A 15,206-nucleotide genomic window follows, 5' to 3' on the forward strand; every position below is an offset into this window, starting at 1 on the left:
GCCTGACAGATACCAGCAGGACCTCTGTTCAAAATCCCTCGTCTGCGAGCTGAAAATATTACCTGCCTGAAAATGCCTGGTCAGCGGCTCTCTCCTGCTCCTGCGCCACTGCATGATCTCCACATGGTGCACATGCCTTTGAATTTTTCATGGAAGTTTTGCTGAAAGCATTGCTTCAAAGCTACTGGGAAATGCTCTGCACATGTGTTTGTACATATATATGTATGTATATACAACCACACATACTTGTTTGGCCAGGCTCCACTTTCAAAGAGCTGCACTTGCTGTAAACTTCACCAGATTTTTCTGATGCTTCATGTGTGCCACCTCTGACTTCAGGGGTGTGTGACACTTAGGGCAGAGCCGCAAAAAATCACTTCCAGGAGTTGGGGAGCTTCTGGGAGCCCTTGCTGTCACCTCTCTTACTGTGTCACTTCTTGATTCAGAAACTGAACCCTGATTGCACTCGTTTGCCTCATACTAATTGACACTGATGGGAGCAGGTTGCAAAGTGATGTAGAGCATGTCCTTGCTTTGCGTCACCTGGGAAGCGTGCTGCACATCGGGATTTACAGTTGCATGCAAGTAAATACAGAGGCTGGTTAAGCATTAGGTGGGAAGAAATGCAACCCCCCTCCAGCTGGCTTTGAATGCTAATATTTTCTTGGGGTTTAATCTCTTTACCATGACATTACTATTAATGGTTTCATCATCAATTCTGCTTTCCCACCAGCATTAAGGATGGAGTTTCCAGATGGGCAATCCTAGCTGTCAGCCACCTGTCCCTTACCCATGGCCACAGGCTACCAAGTGAGCCTTGTGTCTGGCCACACCATCGGTCCCGTGGCAAGTGTGCCCTGGGCCAGCCATCCCACTTTTTGAAAGCCTTTCAAACTCTTTTAATGGATGCTTTTAATGCATCCACCACACTTGTGTAAAGGCCTCAGGAAAATGAAAAGGAGAGGTTTTTGTTATGCTGTTAAGCAGTGTTTGGCTGATATTATGGGCTCCTGGCCTCCAGGTCCTTCTGCTCATGTTTTCTTCTTATTTCTCTGAAAGTTTTAAGTTGGGGCAAGCTGTGGCTGCTCCTATTGGCAGAACCTAGCAAAAACTAGTCCTCCTCTGAGTTCAAGTGTTTGCTCCCTGCAGCTGATTGCTTTGCACCCTCCTGGCAGCAGGACCTTGGGGCACGTCTGTCCCGTGCAGGACAGGGCAAGGAGCTATGTTCCTCTTTTTCATGGCAAGGCTGAAAACACACAAAGAAGACTGGGCAGCTGTGGTCTTAGCTGACAATCTGAGAGGAGATTGCTAGCAGAAAACCCCAGCAGAGAGCAAGGAAGGCTGCTGGCAAAAGTCAGGAAGGGACTCTCTCTCCAGATGCAAGAGAAGCAAAAGAATTGTAAGTAACGTGCTGAAGTACACAGATAACGTTACCTGACTTATTTTGACCATAAAGCCCAGGTCGGTAAAGGCTCTTAACCTCTATTAATCAGTGAGAAGCTGGAAGAGGCTGCACAACGATCTCAGCTGCCGAAGCTGCTGCGCCCTTTTGCTCCCTTTAATTTAATTGTATTAGTCCTGCCCGCGTCCTTTGTTCTTCCGCCCCACTCAGGAAATCTGCTGCTGGTTTTGGCAGGGCTTGCTCTGGCTCCACATGGCTGGTTTGCGGACAGCCAGGAGGGATGAGAGAGAAGGCAGGAAGGGGAAGAGGATGGGAAAAGGTCCCACGGGAGCAACCTGCTTAATGTGCCTCATTTGTCTTAATAGTGCCACCACGTCCCTTCCTGGCGAAACTTCCTCCTGATAAGCCAAACAGGCAAACCTGAATGTAGAAGAGCTCCCACTGATATCAGCAGAGGCGATATTTCATGCTTAAATCTTAAAAAAAAAAAAGACAAGTGCCAGCGAGCCAAGTCTTGCGCAGCAGGAGCTGCCAACCCAGCGATCGCTCCTACCCCTAGCCTCCAGCTCCACTGAGGGGTCAGGGTGTCTCGCCTTTAGCTTGGCTGTTCTGGCTTGCACCACTTGTTCCTCATCAGACTGGTAAGAAATAAGAGCAACAGCTTAGCCCTGAGTCCGTCACTTGCTTAGCATGCAGAAAAGGGTCCAGCAAGCACAGCAGAGGGATTATCGGTGCAAACCCCCGGCTGGTTTCTCTGCTGGTGGCAAGAGCATTGCTGTACCCCTTGCCAAAGCACTGTTCCTCAGGGCCGTTGTGGGGTGCAAACCCTCCCCTGCCCTCCTGCTGCTTGCTGGACTCCTCCAAACTGCCACCGCCTACTTCCCACCCGCCTCTGCAGGGCTGCAGCTCTCCTCCCAGCGGCATCCAGGGACATGGGCAGAGTTTTCCCCATTGGCAGTTCACACAGAGCAGCTCAAGCTGAGGATCCAGCAGCATCATTGCAACTTCATCAGTTTCCCCAGCAAATGCGTTGGCCTCCAGTCTCCTGTGAGCATCGTTGCAAGAATACTGCCAGCTCAACCCACTGGCATTTGTCTTCCCTGCCACCAGAAATAATGATTCAGCATAGGCACACTGGTTTTAGCACTCATGTTCCTTTACAAGACAGTGTAAATATTTGTGTGTCTTCATATAACAGGAAACGACAGTGGGTGCAGTCTCTTACCTACCCAAGCCCCAGAGCAATCCTCACAGGGGGTTCAGAGGTGATGATGTGTCAGGAAAGCTGCCCTGTGCTGCTGCTTTGTAAAACAGTTGCCTTTCACTGTAGGAGTAGGAGGATGTGTCCTACCGATGCCATACCAGAGGGGTGGCACAGGAGGTGTTGTCATGAGTAATTCATGTGTTGTAATGGAAACATCAGAAAAAAAGAAATGAAGATACATCAGAAAAACTTTAATGACCTGCTATGTCGATATGGCATTTTTATGACCCTTGGTTTTACTTCATCTTTCTTAAACAAGCAAACAAACAAATGCAAGAGGTGGTTTCCTGGACACAGATGCATTGTCTCCAATTCCAGAGTTCGTCCGTGCCAAAGGACAAGATAGCGGAGCAGATAACCCAAGGGTGTACCTTCATCATCTTTCCATCAAGGAATGAGAATGCTTAATATGTGGGAAAAGATGAAGCACTTACAGAAAACTGTGGTTAAGGAAAGGGATTTTCAGATGATTTTGAATGCTTCAGGCTTGTCTGGGAAACACGATTTTTGAGCTCCGTATTTTACTGGATTTCTCTGACTTCAGAGTCCAGCTGTACAAAATGCCACAAATCCATTACAGCAAACCCAGGTTTTCCCAAATATATAAAATGTCAAGGTTCTCCTCTCCCTTTCACAGCAATGAATTATCAGTTATATGCTTGCAGTGAAGTAATGCATTGTTTGCTTACTAGTTTTATAGGGCGATCCTTCCCTCATTGCTTGCTGTAATTCTTCTTGGATCTGAAGAGTAAAACATATTTACATTGGCTTGTGGAATTCTGGAAAACCTCAAGAAAAAATAGGACTGGAAATGAAGGGTTTCTGTCCAGTGAACATTTTTGTGATGCATTTTTTCCATATCAGAACGAAGCTTGAAATATAGAAACCCCCCAAAACATTAAGCCAGCTGCAGCTACTTACTCTGATTACTTTATCCTTTCTATTTTCTTAGTAAATTTACTTTATGTTGCAATGCAAAGTAGAAATTCCGGATTCCCTGAATAAAAATTTGGGTCCACAAAGTTGATTTCAGTAGTCTGGGAACTGTTTGGCAGATAATATTAAATCAGAAAGTGGCAATCTGCTGCACTAAAAATAAAAAATAATGATCCAGTAAATGACTAATTTTGTGGTCCAGGGTAATTAGCGGAACAGCTTGGCGGATGGAAGGCAGCAGGTCTAAATTACTGTACTAAGTCCATTTGCAGTAAGATATTATCTAACTTTGTTGTTATTAATAATAATTAATGAGAATTAAAATATTCAGCTGGGATTTTTGCTGTTGCTATTAGAGGGAATACATGTGTATTTGCTCTTTGATGCTTTTCTCGGTTGTTTGCATCTCAATCCTTGACTGTCTTGTTCTGGGACTTTAATAATACTCCAGAAATTACTGAGACCGCACCTTTGTCTAGCATGGAGGAAACTTGAGGCTTTTACAATTAGTGCTGCTGGTTATTCCATGAAAAACATATGCCATGATCTGACAAGGAAAGCAGCAGTAAGAAGTCAGGCAGTAAGCAGTCCTTTATCAGCAAGCTCACAGGGAGCATCAGTCGGCGGCACGCAGCTCGCTTTGCATCTTGTTTTTGCAGCACAGGTTGCTGGGGATGCAGGGACGGCACGGTCACCTCCGAGGCTGCACAGACCTGCACGGTTCCAAAGCCTTCTCTGGTGAAATCCAGTCATTACTTTGCTGAGGTCCTAGGTGCTTAAATTTCAGTGCCACTAGGAGACCATGATGGTCACTTAGTCTTGTGCCCCTCCGTGACACTGGCCTTTGGTGTTTCCGATGGGCATTCCCACCCCAAACCCATGTCCTGTGGTAGGCTTTAAGCACATGTTTTATGAAACCCTTCAACTAACAGGGTTCCCATGATGAGGGAGACTTTTAATGAGCTGGTTTAGTGGATAATTGCTCTCACCATTTGAAAACAAAACACGCTTCTCCCTTTGTTTTCAGCTTGACTCTCCTGAGTTTCAGTCTTCCAGCCCTGGACTTTGCTCCACCTGTGTTTGGCAGAGTTAAAGCCCTTCGAGTCTGAAATCTTCCCACATGCCCTTAAAGACTAGGAGGAGTCATTTCCTAATCTTCTCTTCTAAGAGGACTGTGATAATTGAGAACTTATTGACTCTATTGACTTTCACAGGGTTTGCGTTTGGGTTTTTTAGATAAGTTCTAATTGTTCCTTTTTGTCATTGTACAAGTACTGTTAATTGCTGTTCACTGTGTCTACATCCGAGGATGTGACCCCAATTCTGTTAAAGATCCAACTTTTGGGGCTCTGATGGACAGTTGAAGGGGTGTTGATTTGGTTTTGGGCACCTTTGAAGAAAAGTAGGTGCATAAATCAAAGTGCTGTTTACTCACCTTCTCCGAAGGTTTTGTAAAGCGTGTTTGTTATCTTTAGAGGCTCTTTTTCAAGTGGTATTGTATCTCCGGTGGTTTCAGTTCTGCTTGTAGGCTGGGCTGTATTCTACCACCCTTAATCATCTTGAGTACTTTCTTCACTTTCCTTAACTTCTTTTGATTTTGTGGAGAAATTTCAAGGAGTGAGATGAAACTTAGATGAATGAAGTTGGGGGTTAGACAGGGGATTAGATGGATCCTAACAAGCAGATGCTGTGCTTTCCGTGGGAAGATTTCTAAGCTTCATTAAACCAGAAGGGGTTCTTTTCCCCTGACACAGATTTAAAAGAATTGTATTATACCTTATTTTTAATATAAATGATAAACTATCTTGATGGCAATAGCCATCTTTTGGTGAAATTTCAAACCATGATCATAATCAAAGCCTCCATGAAAGGATGTGAGCTCTTTTATAGCCTTATGTCCTGTAACTTCAAGGGGATTGTTCCTCATTCAAGTGCCCAAGCCTTTGCAGGATGGAGGTATAAATGTCTTGTTTATGATAATTATCCACTTACCTATATTTTTTTTGTTTGCAGCATTTTTGTTCCTGCATATGTTGGGCTGGTGGGAAATCTCATAAATACCGTGATAGCAATGGTTTGCATCCCTTTGCAGGCTAAACCAAAGTCAGACCATCATGTGACGGAGCACAGTAAGTATTAGTGTTTCCAATAATAGCACATGAATAGGGGTGGGGGAGTGACATGCTGTAAGGACTTGGGGTTGCATTTAAGGGCAAAAAGATGCCAACCTTGAAATGCTGACACTTCGATGCCTAAACTGTGCTCGTGGAAGAGTATTATTCCCTACCTGTCGAACACTCTGCCATGCAGAATTGCAGGCTTCCAGCCCAGTGCTTGCTGTGCATCTCAGAAAAGGTGAATGTGGACCCCTCGCTGGGAGTTAGTTTGGCCCAGCATGGGAGGCAATCGTGCTGTCTCGCAGGGGTCCTCTGCATCCAGACCTGGCACCAGGTCCCAACCTCCTGCCATCAGCAGAAAGCTGGTGCTGCAGAGACGCGTCTTTTTGGAAAGGTGGTGGTGAACCTGAGCAGACAGTCTCACAGTTTCTTGCTTCCTGCCTCTAACCTGTACAAATAGGGTATTAATCAATAGGTCATCTTCCGTAGGCACATCACAGTCTGGCAACATGTTTAGCATCAGAGAAGTCCTACACCTGATGAAGTTTCCGGGAGTAATGGAAGTTTTCATAGTCAAGGTCTTTGCTGGATTTCCCTTAGGTAAATCTCACCCATTACTTGTGATTGCTGATGTATTTAAAATAAGATGACACACTGTAGACCAGGCTTGTCTCAAGTTACTGAAAGCACGTTGCACTTGATCACAGAGCAGTGAGGATTCAGCTCCTAACTCGATGCTGGACGCTTTCAAATGGTCTCACCTACACAGGGTCAAAACCCTGGGACTTAATGTAGAACAGACTACTTGTTACAGGCTGCTTCTGCAACTTTTGGCAAATCACTTAATCTCTCTACTCCATCCTCCTGGCTGTTTTTGCCTCTTGTCTGTCATTTCTATTTAGGCTGTAACCTCCTCAGAGCAGAGGGGAATCATTTGTACCCTGCCAGAAACACTGAGGTCCTTCCTGATTTTACTTAATTATTTTAAGGGGTATGTGTACCCTAACCTTTTTCCCAAGAACTAAAAACTATTGCTGGACAAGAGGCTGCAGCTGCTCTAACTGTCGGCTGCATGCAGGGGAGGCACACCGTGTTTCTTCCCTTGCACGTTGTTGGTGGTGCTTGTTCTTCTCTTCTTCATATATTCTGCTCGTTTTTTTGTCATGGTAGCAACCTGCTGCTACCTCAAACCCATCCCAAACCTGCCTATTTCTCTGCTCCCTTTGAGTCGGTTGCTGTCCTGGCATGGTCCATGTCTACTGATTTGCCTGGTTATACATATACTTGGCCACAATTTAATAATCTTTAATTTTGCCTACCCTCTGGCTTCTTTCCCCCCTGCTTGTCTAGAGACAAGGCAGCATGTCAGCCTTGTTAGTGGTGGTGTAAGGACAGGTTGATGTTCTCTGCCCTTCCACACAGAGAGCCTTCACGGCTCTTTTCCCAGTCAAACCTAAAAGGGCAGTTTCTCTTGATTATAGTTTCAAGGGTTGAATTTTGTGCACATCAAAACACGTGCACATCATGCTTCTGAACAAACTAAGGCACTTCCCTTCCAAACAGGGATCGTAAGAGAGGATTTAAGGCACCCTAGCTTTTATACTTTGCATCTTTTTCCAATTCTTCTGCATCTGGAGAAGCCCTGGAAGTTTAAATAATGTGAAACATAAGTTACAAATTAATTTCTAATTTGTAAACTGTAAATTCAGTTTACAAATGAAAATAGATTTGGCTGTGAAGAGTGCTGAATTAGAAGGGGATGGCATTTCTGGGCTTGGTCAGGTTCATCTGTTATTCCTTGCTAAGGCTCTGGGGGAACAAGTCCGACTGAAGCTGTAGAATAGCATTCATGGAAGTAAAGGATTTCTGATTTTTTTTTTGTTTTTTCTTTTTGTGTGTAGTTGGCACTGGCTGAGATCAGTAATGCCAGTTGGTCCTACCTCCACCATTGGAGACAGGATACAGTCTTGATGGACTGCTGGCTTGCCCTAATAGTGCACTTTTTTGGTTCTTATGAAACTAACTTTTTAAAACTGTGTTTTAAAAAGTGTTTATAAAATGACAGCATTTCACAGAACAAGACAGTCAAGTGATGTTTTAAGATGGTTTTCTTTGCTGATTCTGGCTAATTTCTCAGCTTAAAGTAGCATTCATTTCTCTGTTTAAAAACGCCTGAGACCGCATCCATATGCAATCTGCACAATAATTTCCTGTGCACTCTCCTTTTTCCAAAGGCCAGGCGAGATGCACTTTGTTTTAGTCATCCCTGCTGAAATGCAAATTCCTCCCTGTTGCAGAAGATGATTCTTCTTTTCCCATGCACAGCAAAAACACGCACCCAACCAAAATAAACATCACCTGCCCAAAACTGCAAGGGAACTTCTAAGCAAAGAGGATGGAGACAGTGAAGCTGAAATTTTCACATCGCTGAAATGGATGGGATTATTTCCGTAAGAGTAGGAATGGCTTTACTTGAGACACTCCTGCTACAAGCATAGCTCTTGCACTACAGTGAGGAGCGATTAAAATCCTAGCAACTTGTCTTTGCAGGTCTCTCTTCACTTCAGGTGACTGACCATACGATGGCAGCTGAAAGGGGATTTGGCCATCACCTACTTCTCTGAAGCTCACTGCTGGAGGCTGAGCTCCTCATGAGCTCATTTACCTTTCATCTCCACGCTGCCACTGTATAATTAATTAGATCACCCAAATTACAGACCATTCTCTATTTACTTTGTAAACAAGTTTGTAATATACACAGAAGAAAATCTTCTGTTCCTTATGGATCTCATTGTTGTCTAAAATTAGCTTGTTTGAGACCGAAAGAGCCTCCCCAGGGGGGCTGCAGGGCTGGGAACCTCCTCCTTGTGTTGCATAAAAGCAGACACGGGCTCCGTGCCTCTTGCAGGAGGGTAGCTGCCAGGGGATGGACGGGCAGCAGATGACTCCAGCACAGCTGAATTACATTCTCAACTGACCTGGGAAAAGAGAGCCTCATTGCATTGCAGTAGATAAGAGACAGAAAAGAAAACATGAGGATAAAAATGTCAAACGTACCTCTTACTGACCAGAAATCACCAGGGCCTTGAAAATACTGATAAATAGCTGCTTGTATGAATCTTTGACTGCCTAATCCCTTTGGAAAACCTGGTTTTAGCACAATGGCTCTAGCACCTGCATCCTATTTTTAAAAGGACTTTCTGTCACATGTGGAACAGGATTTTGCAGTAAGCCCTAGGGCTCTGCATCCCATCACGTTGGCAGTCCAGTGTAGGAGGGCTGAGACAGGCTCCCAGAGGCTGTACTTGCCTTCTCACACCAGCTCTCGGTAAGGCTTGCTAAGCCGGCCCTCCAAAGTCACAGGCTGCTTTTAGAAATGTCATCTTCTTTTTTTTGAAAACACGGTTTGCACTCCAGTGTCTCCTTGGTGCTTTTTCTTGTCTTTATCGCATCTTGCAAACCATTTACCTGTCTTCTGCTGCGTAAGCCTAGTTACTCATCCCACTGGTGCCAGTTTTTCTGACGAGTTCACCCCTTATGTAGACCCCCTCAAAAAAAGGCGAGGTTTCTGAGGATATTGTTGCCATTTTCCACTTTTTTCCTGTTGAAAACCTGAGCCTCGCAGTGTGGATTGAGGCTTATCCCAGCAGTTCCTACATGGGCTTTTGGCGTCCCCAGAAGAGCCTGGGGACACGCCACCCCAGTGAGCCCACCCCAGGGTGGGTACATTACTCACGTGGCTGCACTCAGCTGACCAGCAGCCTACCCAGAGAGGACCTGCTGAGCTCTTTGTAAGAAATGCTTGTTCCAATGAGCATAAAATGTTTTGAGTTTAATCTGGGGCTCACCTTGTGGGTTCAACCAAGAAATGTCTTGCCAGTGGGTGAGACCCCGTTAGTTGCTGAAAGAAGGGGGGAAAGGGGGTGTCCTTTGTCCAGGTAGCTCTAAGTGACCGTGCAGGCACAGGGGGTGACACCCATCTGAAGAAGAGACCTTTGCATCTCCAGGGGAGCCATGCAATGTGTAATGCTAATTAAAGAGCACAGCCTATTCTCCTGCTCTGAAAGAAATCAGCTCATTTGGAGGAGAAAGATCTAAATCTCCCTTAACTTGATGACGGACTTCAAAGGGGAGAGGAGCTGTAGAAGCTGGTGCGTGGTACCAGGAAGAAGCGTCAGGTATGTAGTAAGGTCGAGCCCCTCCTAGGTTGTACCTGCAGCAGGGTAGCAGGATGAAGGGCGAGCGCCTGCTTCAATCTAATCTTCCTGCAAGTGAAACAAAGTGTGGTTTTTCTTTCATTTCTTCACGTGTGCCTTTTATAAACGTGTGCAATTCTGTTGCCTGGTTTGGATGTTGTGAGTAAATACTGTTATTTGCATGTTACCTTAAGCTGGCTTGAGCTAAGAGCGATTTCAAAGTAAGTGGATAACGATGGGGTGCTCTCCACGGAGGGGTGTGGCGAAGCCATAAATCTTCATGAGCCCCAGCTCCCCGGCACCTTCTCCAAATATCTGAAGAGTAGCAGAGCAGGGCACCCTTCCTGCCCCCCATCCCTCTCCCCCAACGCCATGGGGCCAGCTTGGGTGCAGCTATCCCCATTAAGAGGGGAAGAGGTGTCTCCAGTGGGGTTCAAGAAGGCTTTGTGGCAGGTCCTGGGGTGGGAGGGTGGTGGTCCCTCCAGGCAAAGGCTTGGGGTGCTTGGAGGGAGGTCCTCGTTGCTGCAGGTTCTCCATTGGTAGCGGCACCATCAGGCTGCTGGCTGCGGTGGAGTTGTGCTGGTCTGTTAGGGTGTGAGTCCTCCACGGCATTTAAGTCAGTAGTTTGGGATCGCTCACCTCCCGCTTCCGGGAAATGCCGGCAAATCCTTCCCATGCCACAGGGCTAGTGACTCACTTTGCCAGGCCACAAGCTGCCTTCTCAGTCCTCACACGTTGCCTCCTGGCCTCTGCTTTTTTCAGGAAGGAGAGGACCGCAGCTCCCTATTTACCCAGTCTTTGCACCTCGGAGGATCCTACAAGGAAGGGCAAGACCCCTAAAGTTCACCTGCTCTCTTCTCCTCTCCCCAGCAGGGTCAGTGCTGTCTAATGGGCACATTAAGGGGTTGTTCACACACAGAGCACCCCAATATCCTACTGTCTTGGTCCATCTGAGGTGCACAAGACGCTAGGGGAGGCAGCAGCCTCCTACCCCATACCACTCTTTGAGAGCAGTGTTTTGTTATAATATTTTTAATTTGATGGCTCTTTGTGTACGATGGGAGCGTGTGTATGCATGTCTGTATTTGTGTATGTTTGGGGGAAACGCACACTATTGTATTTTCATGTGAGATGAAGTGAGTGAGCATTTTCCGTTACACTTTCCAGAAATTACCTTAATTGAAAAGCAGACCCAGCCTGTGCTGGTTTTGTCTGTACTTTCCTGACTGCTTGTGTCGACACCACTATTGGTCCATGCAAGTGAGATTTCATGTGCCACCGATGTCGTTGCCAAAGTGTGCAGCGAAACCACTGTATTTAGGCTGATGTCACTGGCTTGCTCCCCATGGTGAAAGTCTAAAGTCAGGCAAAAGGGGCGAGGAATCCAGTCAGATTATTTTTATGGTTACAGTCTTGTCTGAACAAATGTTTTCTTGCTGTCTTAATGGTTAGTCTGGCTTCGGTGATACAAATATTTACCAGTTTATAATAAACAGCTGAATCTACAGCCTACATAGTCACATTATTTAAAGATGAAAGTAAGGGGGATAAAAAAGTTAACATTTAAAGATTAAATTACTACACTGACTTTGAATAGGATTCTGCTCATGTTTATATCCAGTCCCAGCAACCCCAGGGAGAGCTACTGACTTGTACTGGGGGTGATTGGGAGCAGGATCTGGGCCACTATATGCAGTGCAAGTATATTGATGTATGCTTTTCATTAACCCTCCCTCTAGGTTTGTTCCTGATTAAGTTTTCCATCATCTCTATGGATTTCTTTGGCTTAGAAGCAGTGGAGTCTGGATACCTGATGTCATATTTTGGTGTCCTTCAAATGGTAAGTGAAGTGGAAGTCCCCCTCTTGCCACACCGCTATCTAATTTGCTACCTTGTTGACACATGCTCTTCCAAATCCAGGTGTAATATTGACAAGCAAATCCTAGCTCTGCCATGTGTCACTTGGCTTCAAAAAATAGAAGTGACTCCAAATTTATTCTGTTCCTTGGAATGGGAAGAAATCAGAGCAAGGAGTGTCCTGAAAGCTTTCTTCCTCTTATCCCTCTTTGCAGATCTTTGAGCTGTGGAGCTAAAATTTCCTTGGGCTGACGTGTTGTCCTGGTTTTTGTAACAAAACTTACATTGAAGCTAAATTGCCTTGACTAAGGTTTTCTCTGGTGCAGGTTAGCTAATTTACATTTACTTAGTAGTACCCTGTAAATTTATGTAAGTAGATGATCTTACTGGCCTTTTCACAGATCCCTTCAGTGTAGAGGAAGGACTTGTTCCTGCTGTGTGGAAACAAGCACAGCAAGCTTGTACTTTCCAAAAAGAAAAAAAACCAAAAAGGTGGGCAATGGAACATGGTTAGGAGACTACCAGAATGGGTAAAAGGGAAAAGTCAGCTGAATTAGGCAGTAGCAGGGCCAAAAAAGTAAGGTGGTGTGTTATAGCAGAATGTTCCTTTTGGAGGAAAAGGCTAATAATTTTGCAGAAAGAGCAACAGATGTTTATAAGCAAGCCTCAAGTTAAGCAATATCCTGAAGGAGGGTGGTCTTGTTATTAAATCTGCCTTCATTTCCTGGGCATTGCCGCAGAGTTCCTGTGGGATCTGGAGGACCTTCTCATCTGGGAAATGGCAGCTTTAGTTCCTTCCCTTGTGATTTGGATTTGGCATGGTGTTGCCAGTCACTTGGGCTCTGCCCTGGTCTCACCAAACCTGGGCACCTTGGTAGAGCATTTGACAAGTGTGGCTGTACATCAGCAAGTGGAGTCTGCAGAGTAAACTGGCTGGAGCTGAGGAGCTGGTGCCTTTGCGATGTCTGTTCTGGGACGGTGGCTTTAGACTAGGTGTCTTTTGATCCTGTGAGCTCAACATCTGCTACCAGCTGGATGCACTCTCCCATCCAGTTGCGTTGGAAAGAAAACCAGTTTGTCGCTCCACAGCATGGAAAGAGCGTGACAAGTGGAATGATCAGCAGCTGCTTTCCAAAGCACGCTTCTGACCCCAACTCCACTGCTAACAAAGGCTTTCCCTACGTTAGTCTTTGTATGCTGCCTCCTAGACCAGGATCTGCAGGAATCACTCAGGTTTTAGAGGGGCCAAGTCACCTTCTGATATCTTCTTCCCCCTTTGAATGTAGAGGGACTCCCCAACAACTGTGGTCTTCACTTAGATGTATCAGTTAAATCCCTATTATATATGTCTACACTGAAATTAAATTTGGGGTTGCAGCATGGCTATGGTGTTCTTGTTTTGAGCCAGGTAATGTGGGCAGCAATAGCTCTTGTACAGCCAGGGCTAGAGTGAGTGGCTTCGTGTTGCTAGATGGAGCTTGGACGCTGCTGTCAGGTCTGGGATATCTGTCTTCAGGCCACTGCTGTTATGTCTGGGATATCTGTCTGTCTTCACTGCTATTGTTTCCCAGGTTAGTTTGGTTGAAACTACTGTAGATAAGGTTACCTGTGCTGCCGTGCCAGTCCACTCTACATATAGATACAGCCCTGGAAGATATGGGAATTATAGCATTCACTCTGCTTCCTAATGAGTAATCAGATGCCAGTGCTAACCAGGGACCTGACCCTTCCCATAGTCACAGGGTTTCATCCCGCAGAGGCCAATCATGCCTATTACCACACTCTAACCCAGCAGTGGCCTACAGGCTCAGGTGCAGCATCTACTTTGCTGGGGAGTCTTTGCCTCGGGACATTTGACACAAAAACTAGCTTTTGTCAGCCAGGCAGTTTTCTTTCATCTATCTGTGCAGTTTCTGTCCGTGTTGCTATGCATATTCTACAGTGCATGACTCCGGGCATCAGAAATATAGGAGTGGAGTGGTCATAGGGTACAAACTTCTCTTCTTCATGATGGTGCATTGGGGTTTGCTGCCAGAACCCCAAAAAGGAAAGGGGAAAAAAATGCTTCATTTTTTTTTAAAGCCAAGGACACATGATTCCTGGTGGCAGCAAAGCCATTTTGCCTAAGAACTTGCAAAGCACTGCTTTCTGCTTCATTGCTTGTTCTTTCCACTCTATCAATGGCAACTCCAAGCTCTGCTCTGGTTTATGCAGGACCAGATCCTCAACGGATCCAAACAATACTCTCACCATCTGGCTTTTAAATTATTGTAAAACATTAAAATTTCTATCTTTACTTTCACATCAGGTCTCTGGCTAGAACCACCCAAAGATATCTCTTGCAGTTAGTGACTGGGTTAATGTTTTATGGCTGCTTTCTCTTGGGGTTCATCCAGTGGAAGATGTATGCAGGGAATGCAACATGTGCTGGCTCTGTCCTGCCAAGCCCCAGAGCTGCTTGTGTGCGTTCATGTTGCCTAAGCTGGCATTTCAGATGCATTTGTTTCTGCTGTACAGTGAATTGATACTGCTGGAGATATAAATGCAGATTAAGGTGCAAGCAAATTCCACCAGTCTGGATGGGTGAACGGTGATTAATATCTGCTGACTGGCTTCCCACTTCACTGAGTAAATTATAGCTTTCTTCGTAAGGAATATAATGTCCTTTTCAATGAATTTCATCAACCGGATCCTCACCTTTGATTTCTCATTCCTTATTTTGCCTTTCCATAAAACATTGTGAGGGTTTTCCCATTCTCCTGGACTTGCTCTGAGCCCTCCTGTTAGAGGAAACACATCCCCCCGTTTGCATCTCTCCTTGGATCTGAAAATGGGTCGTGTTCAAGGACTTCTATAGGTGGGAGCGTCACAGAAATAGAGGGGAAAATAAGAATCAAACCGTGTCCTGTTTACTTTAAACCTCCCTGTAGACATTGAACACAGTGCCTGGGCAGTTGCACAGCACGGCCAGCAGATATGCCCAGCGCCATGTCCCAGGGTCTCGCCTGCTCCCAGCACACGTTGCATGCACTAAGTGGCTTCAGAGATGCACAGGGAACAGCACAGCAAGCAAGGCATAGCTGAACCCTTTACTCAGTTCTTCGCCAAAAGTCATACGCTGACAAAAGCATTGTCTGCTCTGCTAATTCCTGGCAATTTTTAATAATATTATTTCTTTGTGTTATTGTATTTTCTATTTTTTTAATGAAATCTTCTCAAAATGAACATCTTCCTCTTGCACAGAAAGTGATGTTGCAGGCCCCTTTCCCAGCCCAATCAGCAATCCTAGGATGACTTGAATAGTGATAGTATCTTCCCACTTTCCTTTCCCACCCCAAGCATATTATGCTCCAATTGCTTGACCTAATTTTTCAGCTTCTCAGCCTCATTTAACCTACTGTGGTGAGAAGCAGCCAATGCGCTGTAATCATCTC

The 15,206-nt window shown here is 45.5% G+C and overlaps 1 protein-coding gene across 2 annotated transcripts in view; it reads left to right on the forward strand.

Annotated features, from left to right (window-relative positions):
- SLC22A18 (solute carrier family 22 member 18) overlaps nt 1-15,206 on the forward strand; it is a 62,897-nt gene that overhangs the window by 31,888 nt on the left and 15,803 nt on the right. The window contains exons 5-7 of one of the 2 annotated variants that reach the window (XM_052811748.1): nt 5,616-5,731; nt 6,209-6,319; nt 11,655-11,755. In XM_052811748.1, the coding sequence (XP_052667708.1) occupies nt 5,616-5,731; nt 6,209-6,319; nt 11,655-11,755 (328 nt within the window). The remainder of the gene's footprint in view (nt 1-5,615; nt 5,732-6,208; nt 6,320-11,654; nt 11,756-15,206) is intronic. The other variant, XM_052811749.1, reaches the window with a different exon arrangement.

The sequence above is a fragment of the Harpia harpyja genome, chromosome 16 (genome assembly GCF_026419915.1).
Source record: "Harpia harpyja isolate bHarHar1 chromosome 16, bHarHar1 primary haplotype, whole genome shotgun sequence".
Taxonomy (NCBI): Eukaryota; Metazoa; Chordata; class Aves; order Accipitriformes; family Accipitridae; genus Harpia; species Harpia harpyja.